Here is a 27,348-nt window from a genome sequence, read left to right on the forward strand (position 1 = left end):
ATAATGAGAAATGTTATATATATTACAAAATTTTAAAGGCTGTGGCTAAATCTCTATATGGAATAGTAAAATTAAGGTTTTTCCTTGAAAAAAATCAAACCAACTAGCCTTGCGCTAAAAAATATATATTTGCTAGGGGTAAATCAATTGTTCTTAAAAAATAATATCTAGACATTAGAAAACTTTTAGATATTATCATTAGACTATTTGATGATAATATCTAGACATTAGAAAACTTTTAGGGGTAAATCAATTGTTCTTATATATTTGCTAGGGGTAAATTTTAGTTTAAATTTTAAAACCTCCAATTGAATTCTTTGCTTAACTCGAATTATAAATTAAATTGTAAGGGGTTGTGCACCCTGATCTTGTTGGCTGGGCAAGTTTAAAGAAAAAAAAATCAGCCACGTTAACCTTAGTCAATAAGCTAAACTCGCAATTCATGTTATGGACTCTATTAGAATGAACTAATTTTTTTTATTTTATTATATGATAAAAAATACAAAAATCGATTTACAATAAATCCAATATACTAGCATAAAATTCAATAAAAACCTAACATTAAAAGATAAAATTAGAAAAATAAAATCAAACGATAAAAAAAAAACCAACAAAACTCAAAAGACCAGTTAAAAAAGAGCTTAGACATGCGATCTTGAGTGGCTCAATGCAATTAGGTTTGTTACAAAAAAAAAAAACAAAAACCCCTAAGGTAAGCTAAGCATCAAGCTAGTATTTTTTTTTCTTTTTTATATCAATTTCCCCTTATTTTTTATTTTAAAAATATAACAGGTAATATATTTTATAAAATATATCTAGATTCACGTGCTAACCGATTTAGCTATAAACAAGAATGTCATAAAATATTTTAAAAATATATTAACTTGGTTAATTGTTTATATGAACAATTAAACCTACCCATACCATTTAGTTGTTTTTGTTAGTTATCATATGCTTTTAAGCTATAATTTAGGAAAATCCAATTTCAAAGACCAAAACATACTACTGCTTATTTTTCTAATTCTTGAAACAAAAAGAAAAAAACTCAAATAGGCCGAGCACTCTCTACTTATGTGTACATGGCCTAATCTCAAGCCCAGCCCATTTACCAAACACCCTTCAATCTTTCCTCTCTAAAATTTCTGAAATCCCAACTCTCGCTCTCCCTCTCCCTCTCCCTCAGAAATGGCCACCGCCGCTTCTCGCTCCTTACTCCGCACGACCCGTCGTTTGTTCTGCACGAACGCCACACCTAAAAACAACCATCAAAATAACCACAAATTTTTAGAACCAGACTCCTTTATTGGAAGCTGGGAGACACCAAAAACCCCAAAAGAAGCAGAGGCAAAACTAGCTAGATTAAGAAGAGAATATGCAAAGCAAGTCCAAGTATTGAGAAGGGAATATATAGTGGAAGTCGAAGCTTTGCGTATAGAGAAACAAAGGAAAGAAGAGGCTAGAAAAGAAGCTATTCGAGTTGCTAATGAAGAGAGGAAGAAATTGAAAGCTGAAGCTGCTAAAGTCAGAGCTGAAGAGAGGAAGATTGAACAAGAGGAGTTTCGAAAGCTTCTGGTAATATTCGTGTTTTTAATTTTTTATTATTGATTTTTTCGAAGATTTAAGTAAATAATAGATTCTCGGAATGCCCTTTCGAAAAAAATGGAAACTGTGTATTTTGATGTTTAACTATCGATTGCATCTGTAAAAGAAATAATGGGTTCTTTTTATTGATGGGCTGGGAAAGGAATTGAATAAAAAAATTGTTTTGAGTAAGATTATTTGGTTGGTGTTTTTAGGGTTTTTTTCAGGGTATTGGTAGCAAATGTGGAGCATTTGATGCCATCTTAAGGAAAACCTATTCCTTCTGTGTTTATTTTTTAATTGTTATTGTTGATTAGGGTTTCAGAGGTTTGAGCAATGTTGGGTTTTCAGACAAAATGTGTTTTTATGATGGTCTTAAGCTGCATGCTTTAAATGGTTAATGGCATCGAAAGCAGTATTAGTGATTAGTAAACAGGAGATAGTCTAGGTAGTACGTTTACAAGCTAGAACAATGCAAGCCAGGTTAAGGACTTTGATCAAATTGGATGTGGAACGGTGGAGATGCCTTTAGGTATACACACGTATGCAGATTTGTGGTGATAGAGTGCATTTTTGAAACTGTAAAGATTCCATAAAACCAGATATTTATTCCTGAATGTTTTACACATTCTACTTGGATATTCATTTTTTATGCTACTATACTATTAAGTATCTGTGGAGGCTGAAGGGATTTGATTGAAAATTTTCCGTGGTTTTGTTGGGGGGCTGGTTCACTGGGGTGTGTGTTTGTTCTTACGTTGTTCTTGTATGTTGGGACACCAGTTAGAAAGCTAGAATGTATACTGACAACAGGAGTTCGAAGGAACTTAGATGAATTTTTTTATTTTTTTTTAATCTATGGAGTTAAGTTAATTTGCTGCAATTGTAGAGGGTGGTTTGCAGCAGTCTGTATGCACGTGTAAGTGCTGGGTTTTTCAGCTTGTGCCTGTGTATAGTTGTGTTTGCATGTGAATGCACTTGTTTTTTAAGCTCGTATAGTTCTTAAATACCATGTGGATAGTGTCAAAGGTTTACATTGACAAAGCTGCCTTCAATGCATTGCTGATGTGATTTGATCTGTTCTATGCAGTTGAAAGAAAGAGCAGAGAAGCTTGAGAATTGGAGGATGAAAGAAAAGAGGCAGGAAGAGAAGAAGAAAGTGAAGCATGAACTCTTACACCGACAAAGTTCAAACTGGATTGATGGCCGTGAATTGGAGAAGAAGATACTGGAAGTCATGGTTGACGGCACACAAATTTGATTCCTCATGTTTTCAAATTTTGCATCTGTTTGCTGCTTCTGGATAAATGAGTTTGGAACTTAAAATTTGACCAAGAAATAACTCGAGCTTTGTTCAATCGGAACCTGGAACTTCCTTATTGATGTAGCTCGGTCATGTTGCGATCGAAGTTAGTTTGTCATCTTTAGCAAATGCCCGCTTGCTCCGAAAAGTAGAAATATAGTTCACCATTCCCATTTACAAAACCACTTTGAATTATGGCCTGCTAACTGTCATGTTCTCAACTTTCTTTTGTTTGAACAAATGCGTGGTTGGCCTTGCGATTATCAGTATCCCTTCTACTGTTATAGAAGTTCAATAACTATACCCACTGGTTTCTCGCATGGATTGCTTCCATTTCTTCTTTGCCAAGATGATATTGTCATAAGAATCTGTAATTGGAGGGGGGCAGGGATCCTAAACCTGCATTGAAAGTGAGGCAGAGGAAGGTAGCATGTCAAATTTGAACTTGGGACCTCTTCATGAAGTGGTTTTCGAGGTTCAGATTTGGAGACCATTCTCATCTCTTCTTAACGAACTCTCTAAGTTGCATTATATTATATGTGACATTCATCCATGGCTGCATCTTCCTCTTGCTCCTGCAAATTAACCGACTCCTTTACTTTTAGAGAGTTTTCCAGTTTCTTTATTATTTTTCTAGAAAATAGAAAACATCTGAATGAAAACGAAAACTTTCTCCAGAATACATTAAAGTACAACAAGGAACATGGATTCAATTCAACAAACCTCTAGTGTATAGTGTACATGCCAAGAAAAAAAGAAGAAACGTCAATGAATGACAACTTTCCAAAAGCTTCTCATGTGTTTGATGACTAAGATTAAAGGATAACAAATTAGCCAATTTACATTTTTAGGCTAAAAGAAAGAACTTTGACATGCGAGAAAATTAGAGAACCCTCCAAGCAAATTTTCTTCAGAGCAAAACCCCACTAATTATACAATTTAAATTAACCAAGGTGGCAAAATCCAACTAATGATGTCAAGATATTCAACTATCATTTACAACCATTTAGAAAATTGAAGGAGAAAAGAATTGTGTTGCTAGGGGTTGTTAATCTTCCAAAACCATGTATCTGCCTCCAAACGAGGTGGAAAAGAAAGACGCCATTTGCTTTGCAGCTCCTGTCACTGGGTCTTTGGTTTTTGAATTTTCACATATGGGAAAAACCCCATGAAATGGGCAACTTTTGGATTCCAACCCAACTGCTGAGCACGCCAAAACATCAGGAATGTGTTTGCAAAATATGAATTGAACCCCATCAATACATGCCATAAAGCATGCCCCTGGGGGTTGAAGTACCACTGAGAAATGTTGTTGCAGAACAAGCGATCAAAAAGCCAACAAAGACTTCCTGTGGTTATGGTAGCCAAATATAGTTTTGCAAGCCGCTTTGCAGATGCATCTTTTGTGTAGATGTAGTATTTGTACATCCGGGGAACACAGAGAAGGCAAAGAATCACATAATGTACCTTGAAACCAATTTCAAAACGGACCAGTGCATGGAAAATTGCAAATGCAGCTCCATAAAGGAACAAGAAGGTGGGCATCACACTTCGGTAGTGCCAATCTGGTGAGTAGAGGATGTAGAAATACAAAAGCATTTCCCAAACCATGGGTGTTTCATCACCTTGCTGCTGCCTGAAGATAAATTAAGAATACTAACAACTTAATCAACATGATGAATAAACCACCAAACAAAACATCCAACACAATGTCATGCAAGTTCACATGATTTGGGAATGAATTCCGACACATCAAAATACAGGTCCCGAGTCCCAGCATTTTCAATAGAGGAACACATACTAGAAGTCTATATTACCAGACCCTACTCTTAAAGCTTTGGAATAAGGAAAATAGATGTAGACTAGATTCAATGAACCGATTATCAAATTTAAGAAGATGCGGGAAAAATTAGGAACTTCAATGCTTTTGCAATCCTGGGGCATTCATTTGCAAATGCCAATTAAGTGAATAAAATAAGATATGACAACATGCATAAATTTTACAGAAAATAAAACCCTATCATCCAGCAATAAGATATGGCATTGAAACACTTCTTTAAATCATTACTACCAGCACCTCATCAAATCTATCAGCAATCTGAAGAATGACACCTATTGAATTCTAGCAAATCACATCAGACATCCAATACAATGTCCCGCTCATTGACATACTAAATAACAGCTCTTCCATGTCTCTCGATTATAAAACCATTTCAAATACCAAGTAACTTGCTCCCCTTTATTGTGCCGTCGGTCAAGCACTTCCATACAGCCAGCAAGTATAGGGATTGAATAAGAGGCAGGTTAGATAAGTATTTTTTTCCATTCTATTTTCGCTTTTGACAATCAACTAATAGGGCATTCACACAAGAAAAAAGACAGAAGATTGGGAAGCACTAAGTTAGGGCCTAACTACAACTTCTAGCTGTTGGCCCACATCGACCTAGAAAAATCCAGTTAATTGGAGTTCTAATTCTTTGAAAGTACTTAAAAGAGCCAACTTTCATCTGAATTTCATTCCACAAACCGCCTCAAAGTATATGTGCTAGTTCCTTTACATAGTTAAAAAAGAAAAGATGACTATAAAATGAAGGGGCAAAAAATTCAATATATAATATGATCACCCTTGATGAAAACAATAGATTGAGAACTTTAAAAAGAACTTTAAGGGTAAAAGTCAACGGGCTTTAATTGATTGATCCTTGTTGTTCTTTTGCTTGGGATAGGAAAGCTCAAGGGCCCTTTTACACATGCACTCCTTCAACAGTAGCCCACAGGCAGAGGATTGTATATTTTTCTCACTAAAAGGCCCAAAAGGTTAAAAAGATTAAATGGGAACTTAAAATCAACTTATGCAGAGACATAAACACCTAGAACAATTTTTTGTCAAGAAACAGTCTAACATCTTACAGTATTGTATGCCATAAATTCAAAGCCAGACCTTTTTATGAATATAATCCAGCTAAAACAAGACATACTTCAAACTACACACCAATTAGTTCCAAGGGAAACGTATAGGAGCTGCTAACCATCCAAGAAATTAGTGAAAAAGTTTTTTAGAAGAAAATGATGAACAAGATAGGAGAATACACAAGTGTACTTACATGCGTTGCAGAGTGGCATGGTATAACATACTTCCAATGGCAAGTATCATATTAGATATGTGAAGTACGCTAAACCTCTTCTCAAACCGTTGTCTTAAAGCATTTATAAGGCCGATGAGTGCCAAGAGAATGCCTGGGATAATTGAAACGGTGTTGAAAAATTCAGCAATATAAGATGAATAGACATAATTTTTTTCACACCACTCTGCAGATGTTACAGGTCCCCAAAAGCTCGATATTGCTTCAGCCATTCCTCGATGTATATGCACAAAGTGTAAGATAATTCAACTGATAAACTTTCTGCTAGAATATTGAAGAGAACATAACCTGCATTATTTTGTTATAAAAAGATGAGACAATGAACCTTGGAATGAAAAACAAAAAAGAAGAGGAAGAAAACACTGGAAAAAAAAAGAGATCTTGTCCCTAATAACCCCCTACTCATGAGGTGCCCTCTCTTCTCTCAGTTTACCATAAATACATAATTGTAAGTTTCCTTGCTCTCTCAAGCCTAAAAACCTATTTCTTTTCATTTTAATGGCCTGCAAAATAGGGATCAGCATCTATAGCCAATTCAGTTAGTAATACCAGAACTAGAAAGCATCCTATTAGTGATGCTGATACCGAATCCATACACTATAACCAGACAAAATAAGAATAATTACGTGGATCTTTAATCAATTTATGAAGATAAAAGTTCCAAGGTAGTTTGCATATTGAATTCTTTGTAAAATTGATGGGCATGGCAACAGTAATACAAATATATGGAAAAGAATTAAATATAGAACATCTCACAACGATTTGCAAAGTATGGAGGCAACTTTAAAGCATTCATAACCAAGACGATCCCAGAAAAAAAAGGTCCTAAAGTTAAGTAAACTTACGAAGTACTGGACACCAAATGAGCTATTTACCAATCAAACATAGTCGAAACTAGCAACTCGGGGCAAAGGTTGCATTCACGAAAAAGAAGGAAAATTTTCAGGATAAGGATCCATCTGTTTTCCGATGTTTCAAGGTTTCCAATATGTCAAAATCCAAGTGCGATCTCATACTACATGGTAACTCTTCCTAAATTAGAATTAAACAGAAGAAATTCAAATCCACTAAAAACAAGTCCAGAATTTCAAATAAGTAAAGCATAAAAAGGTATCAATGGTTTGAGGTACAACCACACTGACTACCATTGTGCTTCTCAAAGTTACTTTTATTGCTTCAAGATATTACAGCAATGCAATTCTCTTTAATCAAGAAAAGAAATTTTCGTATACAAAATCACAAACTGAGCACTGAAACAGTCGTAACACAACAAAAAGGGAGAAGTTACCAGATTTGCAAATGCTTCGAAAATGGAGTTACTTATCTGTTGATCGATTCGATAAACACTATCATGACATGATAACAACTAAAACGGAGGCATTAGAGTCTAATCTTCATAGCATTCATCTCCTTAGTTTTTTTACTTAATCATTCACTACCATATGTATACATACATGCATGCATGCATAAACGCATGCATATATAAACAGCTAATTATTCAAAGGCAATACACTATGCATGGTGTTCATTCAATGGAGAAAACACATCCTACCCTAAGCCAAGCCAAGCCGAATCAATAATGTACAACGAAAAAAAAACCCTTAACAAAACAGAAATCAATGTACTTCCAATTGTGTCCGAATCATAACAAAAAAAGAAATCCGAATCACTAAATTATGCATTGTACTACCCGATCCACACTATTTACTTATTTTCTATAATTCTCTCAACCTTCTAAAAAAGCCTAAACACATTAAAAAATAAAAAAAACTACATCCAAATTTGGCTATTCTTCTGCTACATTGCTAAGGGAAGAGGGAAATTCATAATAAGTGGAGTAAAAAAATAATAATAACCTTCGTAAAAATCAGATCTATTCTACAGTTCTTTCTTTCTTCTTCGAATAATAATAACAACAACAAACAGCACAGGGCTAAAGCAAAACGGACCAGTGCTGCCCGATGCCGATTCGGGAACGGTTTAGGGCTTTTCATAGTGACTGTGCTGAGCACGTGGAGAAAAAGGTTTTATTTTAGAAACGAGTGTTTTGACAACACTTGTAAGGCGATGGATTCGTTGGATTAGGTTTTTGAGCGGTTGGGATTGTTCTGGTAGAGGAACTTTACCATGCTTCTTTTTATTGTTCTAGTGAGTTGATCTTATTTGGATGTCGCGTGTTGCACACGTGCCTCATTTTATTATATTATTATAAAGAATCTAAACCAAGAAAAAGTTGTATGTTTCCCTATTTCTTTTGCCGTGGACTGGGAGACGATTGCAACGTGGGCTGCTTTTAGAAACTTTAATTTTTTATTAAAAAATATATTTTTATAAACTACATGATCCTGTCTCATGCTGTCATGGTTAATAACTTCATAATTTGGAGGCTAAACTATGAGCTAATATGGGATATAAAATCACATAATATTTTCTTCTATAGAAAGGTAAAGAGGTATCTTCAAATTAGTCGAGAAACCTTTTATATTTAAAGAAATTGGATAAATTATCTTTAAATATTGACTCTAAAGTTTAAACCCACACTAGGGCAACCCTTTATTTATTTGCAAACAAATATCCAAATTTTTGCATCCAGTGGGAAAAGAATTTCCGCGGAGATACAAATTTCCCTCCCAACCTTTTGACAAAAGTCCCTGCAGAGGAGTCGCTTTTACATAGAAATGATTATTTATCGAGTAAATAAGCGGTTAAGCATGGGTCCTTCAATTTTAGAGGAGACCATCCGCTCAACTGCTCTCCAATATTTTCTGTGGCATTCAACCGCCCAACAAATAAACAAAAACATGGAACACTTTCCATGCTTCCTACAGCATTGTTTTTGCAGTTCACTATGAAGCGAAGTCATTTTTACACGAAATGTTAAAGTGGTAATGGCAAACACTAGGAGAAACAACGAGAAAAAAACTGAGGCTTTATCCTGACTTATCAATAGTCAAGAGCTGGACCTATCTTACCTAATGGAACCATTGTTAATGGTTGCAACCTTGCAGACACCAGCAGATGTGGTTAGTGGAATATCTTTGTAGCAGGCTACCAGGTCACTGTTAGTTTGCAGATCCACCTGTAGTGTCTCCCAGACTTTCTTCTTAGGGTTTAGGACATCGTCAGGTTCTCCTTCAAACCCTGGGAATGTCACTCTCTCTCCAACAACGGCAGATTGGGGTGGATCAACCAATTCAACCTACCAGATCACCGGAAATGGTAAAATTGGACCAGCAATTAAAAAACATTTCAACAGCTAGATCCGTGCGCCGCTTGTGGTCATAGGTTAATAGTTCATATTACAAGTCCATTATGAAGGTTAGAATGATATCATACTTGGAAGTGTGACCTCAGCAAAGTGTATATATGATGCAATGACAATTCAAAAGGTAGTGATCGGTTTGCTTACCTTGGTGTGGTCACTACTGGAAGCAGCGAGAACCATAGCCTCTGACTTGATGCCCCTCATATTTGCAGGCTTTAGGTTGCAAAGGATGCAGACCTTCCGATTCTGCCAAATGATCACAATAATCAACAACCTAGTATACTGAGTGGCATTTTCTAAACATAAAAAAGCATCCTATTATTAAGAGCTACGGTGGCAGAGATTTATACCTGCATCTCCTCAAGAGGTATATACTTGACAAGTCCACTTACAACCGTTCTACAGTCTCCTTCACCCAAGTCGATTTCTTCCACATACAGGGAATCAGCATCAGGATGCTTCTGAGCTTTCTTAATTAGGCCAACACGAATATCAAGTCTTGTGATGGAGATTTCTGGTTCAACAGCGCCCCTTGATTTGGCTTCACCAGCAGGTTTTTTGGTCTGCTGCTTCTTCCCACCAACTGTTGCATTAAGTTTGGTAAATAATATGGAAATAAACTTCCCGACAGTGATCATAAGCAGGTGCAAGCACTCAGGTTGATAAGAACATGTATTTTTTCAACCACAATAAATGACTTGGTTCAAATTAGCCACCATCAGTACTAATCAGATGAGCACAATGGCTGCAAGCAGATCAAAACCTGTAGCTTTTTTCTTCAGTTCCTCAGCAAGCTTAGATGCCTTTTCAACTTCTTCCCGCTCAAGTCTGTCAGCCTGACTTCCAGCAAATTTCTTCCTGTAGTCCTCCACTTCTTCTATTTTCTGTATGAAAATGAAGTTACTTAAATTAGTTGCAGGCCCAAAGAAAAGGTAAAATTATGCTGATCTTCACCACCATCTCCATCAGCATCAAAGCACAAACACACACATGCAAACACCTGCAAAATCAAACCAACACCCAGACGCACACATGCACATAACCATATGTGACATAACATATTATACCAGTTCCTTGAACAAGGGCTCTGGTGTCCCAATCTTGTGCCCAGCAGGTAGGATCTCCCAGGGTCTTTTTGCCTTATCCATATCACCTTTCTCATCACATAGTGAAGCTTGTTCAGGGGGCATATTAAGCTGCTTGAAGACCTTATATCCAATTTAAAAAAAAAGTCTCAGCACATAAAAACAATAAAAGACATTCACATGAGTGCTGAGTATAGATGAATAAGGTAGCCAAGATACCTCAACAGAGAAAGATGGCATGAAAGGTTCTAACAAACATGCGAGAAGATATACTAGACCCAATGAAGTCTTTATAACTATAGAACAAGAAGGTTGGTCTTCCTTGTAAAGCCTCCAGAATTGGCTTTCCTACAGGGAAATGGAATAGAAATCAGTTCCCACCTTGAAGAACAGAAAAGTTAGAAAACACACAACTAATGAAACTTTTGAATCCAAAAGATCAAAAATATTCCAGGCTTACTTGCAGATATGCATTTCCCTCACTAGAAATGCTCATTGCGGTTTTCAATCCGTGCTTTAATTTAACCTAGAAAATTACAAACAGGGGTGTAAGAATGATGCCAGTTACATGCAACCACATCCTGCAAAACAATGATTGACGGATACCTTTTCCATGGCTTCCAGGTATTGCTCCACATATTTACCAACTTCTTCAGCCAATTTATTTGTCAGGGGATGAGAGCCTGCACCTGGAGCATCTGGGATAACAGAACCATATCCTGAACCTGTAGATCAAAACAGTCAGTCACTATGGTCTGAGGATACAATGCTGGTGCTTTGTTACACCCAAAAAAATGCATAAAAAAATGAGTGTAAAGTGATAAAAAAAACCACTACAAGAATTTACAATCCTTCATGTTCTAGTGCACTATGTCCCAACAGTGTTTTGGCTTGCATGCTTCAAGGAAAAACAAATGGGGTCCAAAAGGGTATCAAGCATATTAGAGGGATAAATTGGCCCTCCCACAAACTCCAAGAACCATCCATCTTTCTAAAGATTTTCAAAAGAAAATGAAAGAGAAACGCACAGCTGCTCAATGAAGCTTCAAGTATATCTATTATAGTGAGGAGACGGTTCTTAGAAAAAAATGCCACTTCACAAGCACCACCAAAGCTAAAATAATAGCAACATACCACAATTGAAAGGGAGGGAAAGGCTATCAAAACTCAAATGATAAGAATTCTAATAATTATAATTAAAACCAAACAAATAAATATCCTGCTATTGGCTATAGAAATCTACAATTCAGCTCTCCCACCAACAAAAAAAATTGTCATTCTGATGTATTTGTCAAGAAACAAATTTAGCTGAACAACAAAGGACTAAGAAACCTAATATGGAATTTCACGCAGCTGATCTACCTGGAGGTTTAGCAAGAAAGCTCAGAACTCGGTTAATAAAGTTGCCCAAATTATTCAGCAACTCATTGTTACTTTTTGCTTGCAAATCAGACCATGTAAATAGTGTGTCAGACACCTAATCAACACAGACACATCAAATTAGCACTTTCCTGTTGAATGATGAAATATTCAACTGCAGAATGAAAGCATTATCAGCAACAAGAGGATTGCCTCAGGCCTATTGGTTAGCAAATAATATCTCCAAACTTCTACAGGAATATTTGTATCCTTTGCATCATTACCAAACACTCCTACACCTTTACTCTTGGAAAACTTTCCTGCATTAGCCAACCAAATAAAATTAGAAAATTCAAAATGGTCAAAAGCAAAAGGCAGCTTGTTAGTAAGCAAAGGGTTATCTAATCAGTTATCATTTGAATACATGAAAATTCACCAAGCATTGCATATTGGCTAAATTAAGTCAATAACACAGCTGACAAACCTGCTTCATAATTTAAGTATTCAGTTACACTTATAGTCTTCATCAAAGTCCAATTTTCACCTGTTCCAAGAAGCGTAGAAGGAAACATCACCTGGAAAGAGAAATGCATACACATTTGAAGAAATGAAACTTTACAACATTATCACAAGGCAAACCATGCATATGGACAGCAATTTTGGAGCTCAACATAAAATAGCAACCAAAAAAGAAACATCGAAGCACAAACAATGGAAAGCCCATCAGGCATCAAGTAAAATCAAACAGAAGAAAAACAATATAACGATCACATCAAATCTGCCCTAAAATCACTCAGACATAGGAAATTTCAAGCAAAAAGGAAATCTCATTATACAAATAATGCAAATAGAAAATTGCACAAGATCAAAACATAAAAATGTAGATAATAATAACTTCCATGTGCAGGCCAAAAATTCTGAAGGGCAATACTTACAGTGTGGAATGGCACATTGTCTTTTCCCATAAACTGATACAGCTCAACATTCTCAGGATTCTTCCACCACTTCTCCCAATCAGGAGTGTAGCAAGAAGTAATGGAGACATATCCAATAGGAGCATCAAACCAAACATAGAACACCTACCAATAATACAATCTGAAGTTACAACATGAAAACCTAACGGAACAGTTATGTGTATATTAGTTTGACAAAATACCAGAAGAGGGAGATTCAGCATGGTTTTTTGTTTTTTTTAAAAAAATCACATCTTTTTAACAGGCTTTGAATAGGATAAAATGGAAATGATACTAAACAAGATTTCTAACCTTGTCCTTAAATTCTTCAAGTGGAACGGGAACACCCCACTTCAGATCCCTAGTAATGCATCGTGGTTTTAATCCTTCTTTAAGCCATGCATTTGTTGTTTGAATAGCATTTTGGCTCCAGCCCCCAGCTACAGATGTGCTCTCGATATAGTGTACTAATTTATCCTTCAGTAGAGGAAGCTCAAGAAACAAGTGATTTGTATCACGGATTCGTGGTGTGTTTTTACATTGCTGTTCACATATCAGATTGGAATATACAAGTAAATACAAAATGAAATCAGCAGAGTCTTACAATGTTATTGCTATATGTATGGAAGAGGCACAACTGTCGATGATCACTTATTCGCTGACTTCTTATTTAGGACATTACCCAGGGAAAACATGGCCATATCTAGCGAGTGTCATGTAATAATTTTGGCAGTAAAATGGCCTTCTAGACATTTAGCCTATTTACTACGTTATGCAATTCATTTCAGTCCAACTCTGGATGAATATACAACCATGTGACCAACAATTACCAGAAACTAAGATATAGCTGAAATTATACACAACGAATTCACTAAAAAAAGAGAGAGATCAATCTCACACCTTGCACCTGGGATTTATTAACTCTGTAGGATTCAAAAGCTTTCCACAATTTTCACACTGATCTCCTCGTGCAGAATCATAATTACATCCTTCCGTTGGACAATTACCTTCCACAAGTCGATCAGCTAAGAATCTTTCGCATGTATCACAGTACAGCTGTATCATGATAACAGCTAAGCACATCAATCAATGAACCACCAAACAGCAAAATTGAGCTGAAACAGACACAGGGTACTGAACTAGACAACAACACGTCCAAACAAAACAGTGAAATAAGCCATTGCTCATGAGACTGTACCTGTTGCATTGAGTTCTCCGAAAGCCAGTTATTCTCTAACAATTTCTTAAAAATTGCTTGACAAATTTCCGTTTGCTGCGGACTCGACGTACGTCCAAATTCATCAAAACTTATATTAAACCATTTATAAACCTCCCTATGAATCGCATAATACCTATAAATACACAACCAATTTAAAATTCACAACAAAACAACAATTCAGCAAATACGTAAAAAATAACTTATTCAATTTAAAAGAAAAGGAAAATTTTAAAAAAAGAAAGAAAATTACTTGTCACAAATTTGTTTAGGAGTGGAATTCTCCTCCATGGCTTTAGTCTCAGTCGCAGTCCCATACTCGTCAGTTCCACAAATATAAATCGCGTTATATCCTCGAAGACGACAGTATCGAGCAAAAACATCAGCACTCAACACACCTAACCAACCAAAACGACACCAAAATCAGAAGAAAAAAATGAGATAAACTCCTTAAAATGAAAATGACTCACAGCCGATGATGTTCCCGAGATGAGGGACGTTATTGACATAAGGCAAAGCACTGGTTATCAGTATGTTTCGCTTTCCCGGGATAGGTAGCTTCGGGGCCGTCCGATTGAGATCTTCCATGGTTACAGTAGCTTAGCTGCTGCTGCAGCAGCAGGTGGTGAGGATTTTAGAGAGAAAAAAAATTGGATTCAGCGTTGGCGATTTGGGGTTTTTAAAAGCACAGGAGAATCAGAATCAAAGATAGGCAGGCGGGTGAGTGCTGCAAGAGTAAGCTAACATCAGTAGGGTGGCGTCAGTTAAAATTTTACGGTCGATTTTGAAGAAATTACGGGTATGTAACGGCCGCGAAACAGAGTTTAGAAGGGTCTTTGCCAAAGGGGTTATGTCAATGTGCCATGGGAAGGGGAGAGGAGCTTTTGGTTGGGTCTTCTGGATTTGCAAATTGGAAGTTTGTAACCGTCCGTGGACTGCTGCTGGCCCATATACGGCCTTGATCAGGTGCTGACTTGGAGGGCACACAAAGGAAGCTGACACGGTCGCAATGCTGACGGACTGGGTAGTCAACATCAGCTTACCTTTTTTATTTTTTATCATTTTTTATTTTTTTAATAATTTTCAAGTCAGTTTTACGTAGATCTTAATTAATTCCTTAAGATACTGAAAATAACAATTATATAAATCTTCAATTGCTCTAAAATTTATAACACTCGAACGAGTAAACTTTAAGAATAAACTTTTATTATTTTTATAAACAATCGTGATAGTTATTATTTTTAAAATATTTTTTATTTTTATTACATTATTTTTTTACATAAAAATAACTTTTTATGAATTTTTATTTTAAGGGTTTTAATAAATTATTGTTTGTGTTTTTTCTGATATTTTAAAGACTAGAAGATGTTTACATCAGATTTCATTCGCACAAAGTAAAATACAAAACATTTTGTTTTTGTGTATTAATAATATCAAAAATATATATATAAAAAAATAAAAAAATATATTATTTTAATATATTTAAAACTAAAAACACACTCGTAAAACACCAACCAAACCAAACAGCTTTATATTACTGTACAAGGAGACCACTTTATATGAGAGTGGAAAGAAAGAATCCAGTTGTAGTTTCTGAAATTGTTTCCTTTTTTCATTTCCACTGTGATTACACTTAGACTGAAGAGGATTGGACGACCTTTTCTTTTCTTTTTTCCTTTTAGAGTAATAATATAATAATTTAAACGTTCCAAGTTTTAGTGCAGTTTGCTTTGTAGGAGTAGCTGATTTCAACACAGTGGCCTTGCACGTAAGATCCAAGGTTCTTGTCCACAGAAGTTGTTGGGATTTAAATTTGTTTCCTGTTTTTTATAATAAAACAAAATCGTGGTTTTTTGGACAAAAAAAGCTCAGAAGACACTTGAGAAAAAACCCAACTCTTGCTTTTTGATACAGTACCTGGGAATCCTGTCAGGAATATAATACCTGCCGGCCAGCTGTCTAGACTGTGTAGACCAAATTATCTACATAACAAGAGAGAATTTCTGCCACAGTAGGAGTCATTATCTAGCTGCGTTCGTGTTAAAAACCAAAACTAGAAAAATGCTCCAGGGGGGAGGAGTTTGAATGTTGAGACAAGGGAAGGGTTAAGGGAATACAATGATAATTTTGCTCCGATATTACAGTGCTATCTCACATCCCAGCAGAAGCTTTTGACACTTGCTTCAGAACATCAGCGATCTCGCTAGCCGTTGCTTTTCCACTCAAATAAGCAATCAGGGGACTCTCCTTAGGAACAATGTCATCTCTTAGGTCTGTGGTTCTTAGCAAGTCTTCAGAACCCTTTGTCACCACATCTTTCAATATTATCGTCTTATGAGCACCAGATATCATTTCCTCGTAATCGGTATCTCCATTTTCACCAAGAATCACAAACATATTGGCAACATTCAATCTCCAACGAACAAAAAGGTACCTAATAATCACAGAGAGTTATGGAAATCAATATTCTCAACATACTGAAAAATTATTTCCCGGTGCTATAAGGTCCATATGAGGGTGCCTGTATGGCGGCAGTTCTGCATTCAGTCCATGGGACGGAAGAAGGATTGGCTGTGCATAAAATTGTAGCATATAGGAAGGGATCGGAATGATTGTTAATGCATTCCTGAGTTTAGAATATATGATAGTACCTGAGTGCTTGCGCGCGTGATGCAAGGTGTGGAATAATTTGCAATCTTGTTGAGTTCCTACAATACATTAGATGACAACGGAGACCTCGCATCCTAAGCTTCTGCCTCAAATCATCCACTCTCTTGACCTGAAAAAGCAAATTAGTATGAAAATATGCCTATAGAAAGAAAATATATAAGAAACTGCATCTTGAACTTCCAGCAGATGCATTAATATCTTCATCACCTTACTGCGATCCTTTACAAGGTATGCTATGCAATGGGCATTCCTGGATTTTTTGTCTTCCTCGATGGGGTTGGAAGACTCATCAGATTGTTTCCCACCTTCAGTTGTATTCATCAACTTCCAAATGGTTTTCTTTAGGCCATCGCAGCCCCAACGGTAGTCTATATGAGCTGCATAATCTGGATCTCGAACAAGCTTTCCATCTACTTGAGTACAAGTACCGGGGTAATATACTTCGCCCCCACTGTTACAAATCAATGCGTCAAACTCATTTGCGTGAATCTTTGCTGATGTCAAGAACTCTGTTGTTTCTGTTAATGACATAGCTGTTGATAGAGCAAGCCCTGTCACTCTTGCAAATAGTGAGTCTGACCGAACAGCTTTAATTATATCTTGCACAATCTGAATCATTTTCATCTCGGGAAATCCTTTGCTATCGTAGCAGTCAAGAGCTATAACAATCAATCTGCGCCGTCGCCTCAGCATGGGATATTTGCTTACAACAGCCTCATGCCTTGCACCTTCAGAAACTACTGGCTCAGATTCTGGTTTCTTTATCTTGTTTAGGACCCGTTGTACTTGATCTTGCAGTGCAGGGTCCCCAGAAGACACAGCTGAATAGTCAAGAGATCCATTCAGAGAAGGTTTGTCTCCATCAATTGACAGCCTGAGGGACATATCCTGCACATCCTTGAGCGAATCATTGAGAGATGACTCTTCTGCAGCTATCTCATCCTCTGGGGTATCAGTTTGCCATTGTGGATGCCTCATCCGGCAGGCTGCTACCCTGGTCAAGTACGTCCGGCAGTGTTCAGGCCATGAGAACAGGTGTATATTCTTCAAGCCATTCTTCCTGCAGAGAGCCCATAAGTTCTTTTCGGACACCAACTTAAGCAGTGCATCAGCAATAGCTTGCTGATCATGAGGGTCAACAAGCAGACCGTTGTTCAGTGCCTACAACCAAAACAGGAAATAAGAAACAAAAGTACATTTTCTATAATCAAGTTACCATTGCATGATTTGCATCTTCTTAACAACTGAGGAAACAGGAGGAGAGGAGAAATTTAAATATCTAAACAGAATCCCAACTAGGTGCTTCTTGTCAAATTTTTTTTTTTTTTGGTCCATTAAGATGAAACAGATGGAGGCCATCTTTTACCCGATGGATGTCAACTGGTCCGCCATTTTTAGTAGCCACCATTGGAAGCCCGTGAGCTGCTGCCTGCATCAGTTCAAACATGAATTGATCAATTTCATTTCCACAAGTAAAGGAAGGTAGGTAATGAAAGAAACAAGAAATCAAAACCAACCTCAATCAAGGTAAGGCCAAAAGGCTCGACCAATGCTGGATTTATGAAAACCCCCTGACATATATCCAATTGCTTAGCTAATTAATCATGAAAAAATCACACAGATGTAATTTTGAAAACATTGCCAATGAACCTTTGTTTTGGCAGCAAGCCGATATATTTCTGGAACATCAGCTTGCTTGTGATGTTTCGGATAGGCGACCAGCCCATAAAGATCATACTTGTCAATCATCTTCAACACTGTCGTGAGCACACTCCCATTTCCACCAGTCATCTCCTCTATATCATCCCTGTTTCCCATAATCAGTGTCTGCATGAGAGTATATTAGTTCTCGAGTGCTATCATCCCATGTCATCAAACAAACAAATTGAGTATCTAGTAATAATCCACATACAAGGACTTACAAGATTGGCAAGCTCTCTTAATGGGCGGCACTCTCCAAAGGCTTTCAAAAGAGTTGTAATATTCTTCTTTGGATCAGGCCTTGATAAGGCCAAAATCATCGGCTTATGGGGATTTGTAAGGAACCGCATGATCTGTCAGAGGATGTTAGCCATGAGGCAGAAATAGTTGTATTCATGATCATGTAAAACAACAAGGAAAACACAAGGTGGCACTCACTTCAGACCATATTGGTGGAATTGCTTTTGGGGAAGAACCATCAGTACTGCTGATGAGTGTTGCAAGCTCCCCATCGACCTCAGGAGCATCTTCTTGAACCACAACACTGCTGAAGTCCATGCCTGGAGGAATAACCTGAAAAGAGATTTTGCATCAGTATTTTCTTGGGAGGTCCAAATGAATCTTTCGTTGTGAATTTAGACTATTTTTAGTTATATTTGTTTGCTTTTCCAGGACGATGATTGAAAGCCAAGTTAAATGCACTAGGGAACTAAATAACACTAACATTCCTTAAAGCTGTAAAAGATATCAAAGTACAATTTTGTACAATTTCAATCTTGCCTCCCACATTTCTATTTTCTCTTAACTCATAGACAAGTGATAAGGCATGAGCTTAGCAGTTAGTAATAAAATGTCAAAAAAAAAAACCTACAAACACTTCCTTACCACCATTCTTGGCATGTAACGGCCATGGCAATTGACACCACGTCTAGCACGAGCACGCAAAACTTTCTCAAGCTTGACATCAAACCCATCATAAAGTCCCCATTGCTCATCAATCTCTTGTCTGGTACTTGTGATTACAAGTTCTGCAGCATCAAGTGAAAGCTCTTCTCCTTCTATCCTCCGCATTATTTTATATGTTGAATTGATGTCCTCCTTTGATTGTCGCCCCTGTTTAAGAAGCTGTTCCAGCTTGTTTCTCCCAAGCGAATGTCCCGTTAAAACCATAGGAACATTCAAAGCACCTGATAAAAGAGCAGCACTATCACCTGCATCAGCATAATGGCCATGAATTACATATGGCCACACAGGCTGGCCTCCTCCAATTTGTTCACCCAAAACTTTTGACATATTAAGAATGTGACTGAGAGCTCCATCTACAAATTCTTGAATATAAGGCCACAGTAATTCTTTTCCGAGATACTTATCGTGTGGACCAAAGGGAATCCTGACAATATATGCCCCACTGCTCTCTCCCACCTCATTGCCATCATCATCTTCAGGGCCTGAAGTTAGCATCTCTGTTGGTTCACCGTAGCTCCAATCAACTTCAGGGGAGGAGATCTGGCGAGTAAAAAGATCTACCCTGTACACTCCAGGCATTCTAGCAAGTGCACGAGCAAGTTCCACCACATATTTGACCTGAGAAATTGCTTATAAAAGTGTAAGACACGATGAAATGGAGAAAGGATACGTTAACAACTAGAAGATTATCCTTCATTTGTATCAAAATGAAGCATTTACCTGTCCACCAGTGTCAGAATCTCGACCGAGCTCCATATTTTCTCCTCGGACCAAACCATGTATACTGCTCATAAAGATGTCACGTTAATGAACTACATTGGATAGTCAAAGAAATGTAGAAATAGAGTCTAATTGGCCTTTCAGCATGAATGTAGACTTGAAAACTTATGAACGGAAAAATAGCAAGCAACTCTTCGTGTGAAAAACAATTAAAGAAAAACACACAAAAAAAAAGCAAGCAAATCCTTGTAAAGAATTCCCATTCCTCCATCCCCCCTTGTACCTTGGCAGACCATTAAACAGAAAGATAAAAGACATTTCAAGCTGGGCAATGATTTGTAGTGACATCAGAAGCAATCGTTCCTAAATCTATCTGTCTCCCATTGCACTCTAGGAGATAAATTACTTCGCATTGAAGATTTAAAATGACAACATAAAAATAGAATGGTGTGCTATATTATGTTCAAACAGCTATTTAGCTCAAATTCGTAGACTCGGGCATGACTAACGTACTAGGAAGCACCATACCTGATAAGGACAATATAGAGTTTCTTTTCCTTCTTATCATCCGACCACACTTCCGGGTTGGAAAGGCTTCTCTGGAACTTTTTCCTTGGCGTCTCGCTTTGTGCCAGCTCCCCCAACCCATCTCCTTTCTCTCCTTCTGATAAATCCTCAGACATGTCTTCGGTTGCATCCCGACGTCCTTGTTCCCTTTCCCATCTCCGATTCGCCAACCGCTGTAGTTCCTCCCACTCCAACTATTCACAACATAAACATGAAATTTTAGTCTTGATACAAATTTATCATATTAAAAAGTTAAATGACATTATTCTCAGACTTGTTTCAGTAGCATGGCAGCTGAGTTCAAGGACCAGAACAGGACCACACGATCCCACACGTAGAGGACAAAAAACTAGAATTCCCCTCCAAAAAATTCACACACAAGGAATTAGATCAAAAACATGGTAGCATGCAGTTATGTCAGGTTGATTAGAGAAGAAAACTACATAGAATGAAGCAGGGGAACCAAAATATGGAATATGGCTGTGCTTTTAACAAACAAGACAGCCAGGACATGGTCAACCATTCAAGAACACACACTATGACAAGCATAAACACACATCATTGATCCAGTCCTCCCGTGATCAAGTACACTGGTTATGTTCATAATTTTAAGCTACAGCTATATTTCTACGAATCAACTTCTTGATCAACACCCCTAAAAAAAAGATACACACAAAATGGCAACTGAGCCAGTTATAGGGGCTCTTCGAGAACCAAGATTTCTTGACAGTGACCCGATTACACAATACACAAACACAATTCCATATCTCTCTATGTAAATCAACCCAAACACGTATAAGAGAGTGACCTGCTTCTTCTTGCGAGTGAGGTGCCAAATTCGCCAACACATGTTTTCGAGCCTGGAACTGCGTTCCCTGGTGTTGCGAGTGGCAACAACTTTTATCCAAGTTCTATGTAAATCAGTCTCATCAACTCCTCTAACAACCTCCTCAACAAAATACTTTGTTGGATTAAAATGCCCTGTTTCTCTTAAATTCACAGTTGGTGCAGGCTTGTGTTCTTCAATTGCACCTGCTCCTCCTCCACTATTCAATATTGCTTCCAAGTATCCATTTATCCACTCATTTCCAGGCATTGTTTCACAGAAATAACCCCACTTTTCTTCTTTCTTTTACCTCTTGTCACAATCCTGACAAATGGAGTCACAAAAGTATGATTTCTTGGTAATGATAACAAAAGGGTTTTCTTTTCTATTTTTTTTTCTTCTTTTTTTCTTTTTCACATTGGTCTGTGATAGAGTAGCAGCACTCGATAGAACAAGAAGAAAGCAAAGGGTTTCAATATCGAATTCACTTGCAGAAATCAAACTGAATATACACCAAGAAATTAACAAAAGGGTTGCCTTTCTAGGTTCTTGAATATCTCTCAAGTGTTTCCTTGATTCAAGAAAATAAGGGTCATGCAGATATCCGTTGTTTGAGAGGAGGGGGGCTTGTAGCAAGGGTAGGACTGTATTGTGTGTGTCCGTGATGGTGAAAAATGGAGGGGAGAAAGGAGGGAGAGGGAGGATTGTGTGGAGTGGGGTCGGAAAGAGGACACGTGTACAAAGGATAGTTGAAGTGATGAAAGTGTAAGCTTCACACCTGTGTAAGAGGATGATTGGGAGGTCTCCTTTCCCAAGGTTGTCCGCTTCCCAATGCGAGCTTACTGCCTTTTCATCCTTCCATAACAGGTTTCCTGCTTAGCTTGGCTTCCCGTAATTGTTTTTTAGTTTAATCTGTTTTTTATTTTAAAAAATATTAAATTAGGTAATTTTTATTAATTCTAATACGCTGGTATTATATATATATATATATATATATATATATATATATATATATATATAATTTACAAAAAATCAAGAAATTAAACTTCTCCTTACATATGTAATATACAAAATATATTAGTCAATAGTCAGATCACAGGTTAACTCAGAGATCTTTCCCATGGCAGCCCACAGGCATATCTACAACTACAGTTACAACCAGGCTTCGTCGACAATAAATGTTTTCAATGTCATTATCAATCTGCTTGATAGCATCGGTCAAGGGGAAATGTCATGGATTGGGTCGAAACGCTACGTGTGTTTATAAATCATTACGAGTGTGTTTTTTTATTTAAAAAATGTTTTTCAAAATTTATAATTTTTTTATTTTAAATTATTTTTTACAATTTTAAATTGTTTTTAATATGTTAATATCTGAATGCAATTTCAAACACTGTTTATATTTATATAAATGATATGGTAATTTTTTTTTTTATGGTTGTTCTACTTTAAAAGGTATAAATTTAAATAATTAGGGTGATTTTAGTAATGCAATTTGTTAAATCATGTAATTTTTTTATTTTATTTTTATAATTACTCTATTTAAAGAATTTTTTTTAGTATAGAATAAAAAAAATGAAGAAATAAAAAAAATGTTACAATTTTGAGGAATCCTGAAATTCCAGGTAGAAGCATTATAACGAAGAACAATATTACAATTAGGAAGACAATCCATCTTGTATTAATAAACGTCATCGTATTTAGTGCCCAATGATATGTTCCTTGTCGTTATTTGACCTGAACTTGTACTTGCGTGATCAATCTTGCTCTAGTCATTCTGACAAATTACAGTATATAGAGACAAAATGAACTCACACAGCGGGTCCCGAATTGAGTTTATTTTTCTAATATGAGTTTTATAAATCTTTAATTCAAGAACATATTAGAAATATATTTGATTTCAGATAGCTTTATTTTAAATAAATAATTTACTATAAAATCGAATCAAAATCTTGATTTAATAAGAAATTAGTGTTTTTTATCTTTTACTTTATATTGCATTTATTTTTTAAAAAATATTGCCTTAAATCACTTTTAATAAATATAATTCTAACTTAGGATATAACATATAAATACTACAAAACAAATCCTCATGATTTCTTTTACCTAACGGTATATATGTTTTTAATCAGATGATGCATCAATTGAGATTAAAATCTTTATGTAATTTAAAAAATATATTTTTTACATTAATTTAAAATAATTAAAAATATAATAGTTCTTTTTAATATTAAGAAAATGACGGCATTTTCTTAACTATCAAAACTATCCTTGAACATAAAATACAACCACTCTCTTTTACTAATGACTATAAATTATTAACAAGGATGTTGAACTTTCACGAGTTTAAAATCAACAAACAAAATTATTTTGTAAAAAAAGAATAAAGCTTTTAGTGTTTTATTGTATCTTTAGATTTATATTATTGTGAATTAAAATGATATAATAATTATTTTATCATTCTTAAACAAAATCAATTAACTAGCTATTAAAAGTAATTCGGTTTTTTCTATAGAAATTATTTGTCATTTTTATATAGATTAGGAGCAAGGATGTTTTATGTTTTGTTGGCACCGTGAAATAACTAGGATATAGTGGTGTCTTCTTTCATCATTTAATTTTGCTTGAGAGATCACCTTCATGGTTATTTTTTTCTATATGGGTTATCCCGACTTTATGTTGGGAATATTTGGCATGCTGACTCGAGTCAGGAATTTTTTCCTTTTTTAGAATTGATTTTTTTTCAATTTGTTCTTTAACATTTGATTTACTAGTAATTGAGCTTCGATAATTTTTTTTATTTTTGTCTTCATGAAATTATCTCATTCTCATTCAATTTTTGTTTTGTTATCAAATAAGATTCTTAAGACCTTTTAATAATATTTAGAGGGTTTTTTTTTCATAATATTGTTGAGTGTTTGTTTTTTTATTGGTCATTAACCTTTTATTGTTGTTTGATTTTTTTAATCATATTATTAAATTAACTGAGATTATTGAATCCATTCAAATCAATAACCACAAGCCCTAAATTTTTCTTACGATTGAATCCTTTTTGGGTTTTATTTTTTTAATTTCATCATTCAATATTTGGTTTTCAATTGATCTTTATAATTTGTCTTAGTTTGTTTTCTACGAAGGTATCGCAATCACGAACAAATGTCCTGGTATTTGTTTGGTGTTTAATTTTGCAAGTGCCTATTTTTATTATCATATTATTACGTAAAAAATAGTTTTTTTTAAAAAACAAACAAAGTTGTTAAATCTAGTGAAGTATATGATCCGGGTCGTGGGTTTAACGGGTTAAACCACGAAACCAGGTTGATTCAATAAACTACCATCATAATATTAAAATAAAAAAGACGTTGTTCTGGATTTTTCTTAAAGTCAAACCATGCTTTATTACCGATTATGTGGATTACTTTAGAACCCATCAAATTGATCGGGTCTTGTGAAGACAATTCTCATGTGGGTTGATTTAAACCCGAGCTTAGTAAAAAACTGAGTTGGGAGATTTTAAGGTTGATCGACTAGCTAACATTTAATAACAATATGGAATAGTTACATGTAACTTAAATATATTTTTTTCATGTTGGGATTTTTTTTTTTTTTTTTATGGAACCCGTGTGCAATAAACTAGTTTCTCTCTGTATTTCGATTTCCTAAACCTATAAAGGGAATTAGATGCAGAAGCCGGTAACACTGGATCGACGTAGAGTTAATAAAAATGGAGGCACTATGCTTTAGCATGTGACAGCATCTCTCTATCTATATCTCAAGTTGATGCAAAAGTATGTGGCAGAAGAACCATCATCCCAACCCCTAGAAACCACAATCAACCAAACTTTATCTCTTGTCATCTCTGCCTTAAATATCACACAAGTACCTTTCCAGGTTAGAATCTTGTGCCATGTACAGCAACTTCTTGCAATTATTTATAATTTTCTGATTCTATATCCCAACAAAGCACATGTGAGCGCCTTCTGGACAGCCCAGTATTTATCTCACTTTGATAACACTCAACACAGATTGCACAGAGTTGTAAAACATGATAGGAGGAATTAAGCTTCGAGTCATGGATTAAGAGGGAGGATTTTTATTTTAAAAAAAAATCAGAATAATATTATTTTGATAATTTTTTTTATAAAAAAGTTAAAAGGTTGAAAGCCGAGTCGACAGAGTCAAGAAATCAACTTAGATTCTTGACTAAATCAGCTGATGACCCGGGTTTTACAGAGGTGCATGCATGTTTTTAGCAGACCAATAGGGTGGAATCTGCGATGCTTGTTGATTTTACAAGGAAGTCTTGTTTGGACGAACCCTTTTAATGCAAGCCACGCATGCCTTCCCAATAAGCTGAGAAACATCTTTTATGTATTTGGGTTGGATTTCAGCTTTCATGCATAAAAGGAAGAGCCTTGATGGTGGAGTGTGAGAGCTAGAGAAGAACTCCAAGGGGGGTGGTGAGGATTTGTGCCTAGCTTTGTTAGTAGTCGGATAGTGGATTCGTGTGCATATATCGCACTAGCCTTTCTTTGGGAAGATTTTGGTACATTCATTTGCTGGACAAAACTTTCAAGATATATTTATATATAAAGCAATTTGATTATATAAGAACATTGCAGTGTTTTCACAGTTTCTTGAAGTATTTGGTATGTTTCAGAGTGGTGGTAAAAAAGTTATATAGATGCTTTGAATTTGAGGTATTTTTTCACTGTGATGGTAAGAAAGTGATATAGATGCTTTGGGTATAGGATGAAATATCTTATTTTTGGCTATTTTGCATAAAAAAGTTGATCTAGTTCAGAACCGATGAAATATCTTATTTTTGGCTATTTTGCATAAAAAAGTTGATCTAGTTCAGAACCAACGTCACGAGTTAGTTAAAACTAATTTAAGTAAACCTAATTTTTATTTTTTTAAATAAAAACTCTAAAAATTATTGTTTTAGCATATTGGTAAACCGCGAGATCAAAATCTTTATTTTGATCTAGTCTAGAATCAAGGTTATGAGTTAGGATTAATTCAAGTAAATAAGATCTTTATTTTTTTAAAAAAAAAACCTAAAAAAATATTGTTTTAACAGACTGGTACACCACATATTACACTGAAACTTAAATATCAATATTAATGTTTTGTATTGGCGAAACACAGGTTGCCCACAGTCCATTATATATTAGCTTATCTAAGACCCTTTTTTCACACAATTAGGATTCGCCATTTCCATCTTGATTCTTTATCTTAAGCCTCAACGGACCAATATGGCATCTTCCACCTACACTCATTTTCACGATGGAATATATATATATATATTTCTAGCTTCCCCTTTCTTTGTTGCCTCCTAGCCTTTAGCATCTACCAACTAAAAAAAGTTGTAGCTAAATAGAATTTAGAGTTCCACTTGCTACTAGAAAAAAAATGGCATTTCATTTGTCCCACGTCCAAAATATGTCAATATGCTGGATGCAATATAATACGATACATGTGTATTGCATGGGTCTCTCATGGTCAACAATTATTTGAAAGTTAGTATATGTATAATAAATAATATTATTTTGATTGATCGGATCGATCCGGATTAGCCCTATCGATCTAAACTATGACACGAGCTTTAGATCATGTAGTTCAAAAGAGGTATTGAAAATGTAATATCGCTTGCTTTTCAAAGTTTTTTCCGTCAAGAAATGCATCAAAATAATATTTTTATTTTATTTTTTTAAATCATTTCTGACATTGACATATCAAAAACAATTTAAAATTTAAAAAATTATTTTTAATTTTGTACATAAAAAACTATTTAAAACACAATTCTAAACCTCCCTTAAATAGCTTTGCATTCGACCTGAAAAAGTACCGATTGACTTTGTAGCAGATAGTCCAATGAAACTTGAGGTGGGTGAAACCGAAGTCTTTAAAAGCCCAGAATACATATGGTACAAGAAGCCCATTATATGTAGCCCAATACGAAAACCCTCCTTCAAAAACCCTACTGAAAC

General features: G+C 35.7%; 4 protein-coding genes across 7 annotated transcripts; 1 reads left to right on the forward strand and 3 right to left on the reverse strand.

The window, feature by feature from the left end:
• The first annotated feature begins 1,114 nt into the window (after positions 1–1,114).
• LOC7492001 (stress response protein NST1) lies at positions 1,115–3,153 on the forward strand. The gene is made up of 2 exons (XM_002300124.4): positions 1,115–1,572; positions 2,672–3,153. The coding sequence occupies exons 1-2, from the start codon at positions 1,186–1,188 to the stop codon at positions 2,840–2,842; spliced, it is 558 nt and encodes a 185-aa protein (XP_002300160.3). The 5' UTR covers positions 1,115–1,185; the 3' UTR covers positions 2,843–3,153.
• A 484-nt stretch (positions 3,154–3,637) lies between these two features.
• Positions 3,638–8,139, reverse strand: LOC7495849 (alkaline ceramidase). 3 transcript variants are annotated; one of them, XM_024588868.2, is made up of 4 exons: positions 7,884–8,134; positions 6,873–7,059; positions 5,989–6,315; positions 3,638–4,520 (listed from the first exon to the last, which is right to left on the reverse strand). In XM_024588868.2, the coding sequence occupies exons 3-4, from the start codon at positions 6,237–6,239 to the stop codon at positions 4,007–4,009; spliced, it is 765 nt and encodes a 254-aa protein (XP_024444636.1). In that variant the 5' UTR covers positions 6,240–6,315; positions 6,873–7,059; positions 7,884–8,134; the 3' UTR covers positions 3,638–4,006. The 3 variants fall into 3 exon arrangements, with proteins under 3 accessions (XP_024444636.1, XP_024444640.1, XP_002298686.1); XM_024588872.2 differs by lacking the exon at positions 6,873–7,059 and having other exon boundaries at positions 7,977–8,139; XM_002298650.4 differs by lacking the exon at positions 6,873–7,059 and having other exon boundaries at positions 7,884–8,132.
• Positions 8,140–8,550: 411 nt separating this feature from the next.
• Positions 8,551–14,828, reverse strand: LOC7495848 (probable methionine--tRNA ligase). 2 transcript variants are annotated; one of them, XM_024588042.2, is made up of 17 exons: positions 14,376–14,828; positions 14,159–14,303; positions 13,888–14,041; positions 13,590–13,745; positions 13,002–13,232; positions 12,672–12,815; positions 12,221–12,311; positions 11,950–12,056; positions 11,740–11,854; positions 10,984–11,102; positions 10,838–10,903; positions 10,597–10,725; positions 10,360–10,500; positions 10,056–10,176; positions 9,643–9,875; positions 9,437–9,538; positions 8,551–9,226 (listed from the first exon to the last, which is right to left on the reverse strand). In XM_024588042.2, the coding sequence occupies exons 1-17, from the start codon at positions 14,491–14,493 to the stop codon at positions 8,996–8,998; spliced, it is 2,403 nt and encodes an 800-aa protein (XP_024443810.1). In that variant the 5' UTR covers positions 14,494–14,828; the 3' UTR covers positions 8,551–8,995. The 2 variants fall into 2 exon arrangements, with proteins under 2 accessions (XP_024443810.1, XP_024443820.1); XM_024588052.2 differs by lacking the exons at positions 14,159–14,303; positions 14,376–14,828 and having other exon boundaries at positions 13,590–13,804; positions 13,888–14,036.
• Positions 14,829–15,784: 956 nt separating this feature from the next.
• Positions 15,785–22,201, reverse strand: LOC7461652 (probable sucrose-phosphate synthase 3). Its single transcript, XM_002298648.4, has 12 exons — positions 21,338–22,201; positions 20,491–20,723; positions 19,963–20,026; positions 19,162–19,860; positions 18,715–18,849; positions 18,498–18,629; positions 18,226–18,402; positions 18,093–18,146; positions 17,942–18,004; positions 16,783–17,736; positions 16,557–16,684; positions 15,785–16,339 (listed from the first exon to the last, which is right to left on the reverse strand). The coding sequence occupies exons 1-12, from the start codon at positions 21,623–21,625 to the stop codon at positions 16,057–16,059; spliced, it is 3,210 nt and encodes a 1,069-aa protein (XP_002298684.1). The 5' UTR covers positions 21,626–22,201; the 3' UTR covers positions 15,785–16,056.
• Positions 22,202–27,348: the final 5,147 nt, after the last annotated feature.

This window comes from Populus trichocarpa, chromosome 1 (assembly GCF_000002775.5).
Source record: "Populus trichocarpa isolate Nisqually-1 chromosome 1, P.trichocarpa_v4.1, whole genome shotgun sequence".
NCBI lineage: Eukaryota > Viridiplantae > Streptophyta > Magnoliopsida > Malpighiales > Salicaceae > Populus > Populus trichocarpa.

What these genes read in the sequence shown, in the direction of transcription:
- LOC7492001 (XM_002300124.4), top strand. Translation starts at nt 1,186, where the DNA reads ATGGCCACCGCCGCTTCTCGCTCCTTACTCCGCACGACCCGTCGTTTG. An exon ending in AGGAGTTTCGAAAGCTTCTG is followed by an intron (nt 1,573 to 2,671) that starts GTAATATTCGTG and finishes TGTTCTATGCAG; the next exon opens with TTGAAAGAAAGAGCAGAGAA.
- LOC7495849 (XM_024588872.2), bottom strand. Translation starts at nt 6,239, where the DNA reads ATGGCTGAAGCAATATCGAGCTTTTGGGGACCTGTAACATCTGCAGAG. An exon ending in CATGCCACTCTGCAACGCAT is followed by an intron (nt 4,521 to 5,988) that starts GTAAGTACACTT and finishes ATTTATCTTCAG; the next exon opens with GCAGCAGCAAGGTGATGAAA.
- LOC7495848 (XM_024588042.2), bottom strand. Translation starts at nt 14,493, where the DNA reads ATGGAAGATCTCAATCGGACGGCCCCGAAGCTACCTATCCCGGGAAAG. An exon ending in TAATAAATCCCAGGTGCAAG is followed by an intron (nt 13,233 to 13,589) that starts GTGTGAGATTGA and finishes ATATGTGAACAG; the next exon opens with CAATGTAAAAACACACCACG. An exon ending in ATACTTAAATTATGAAGCAG is followed by an intron (nt 12,057 to 12,220) that starts GTTTGTCAGCTG and finishes TGGCTAATGCAG; the next exon opens with GAAAGTTTTCCAAGAGTAAA.
- LOC7461652 (XM_002298648.4), bottom strand. Translation starts at nt 21,625, where the DNA reads ATGCCTGGAAATGAGTGGATAAATGGATACTTGGAAGCAATATTGAAT. An exon ending in GTTACATGCCAAGAATGGTG is followed by an intron (nt 18,850 to 19,161) that starts GTAAGGAAGTGT and finishes ATCTCTTTTCAG; the next exon opens with GTTATTCCTCCAGGCATGGA. An exon ending in TTGTAAAGGATCGCAGTAAG is followed by an intron (nt 16,685 to 16,782) that starts GTGATGAAGATA and finishes TTGCTTTTTCAG; the next exon opens with GTCAAGAGAGTGGATGATTT.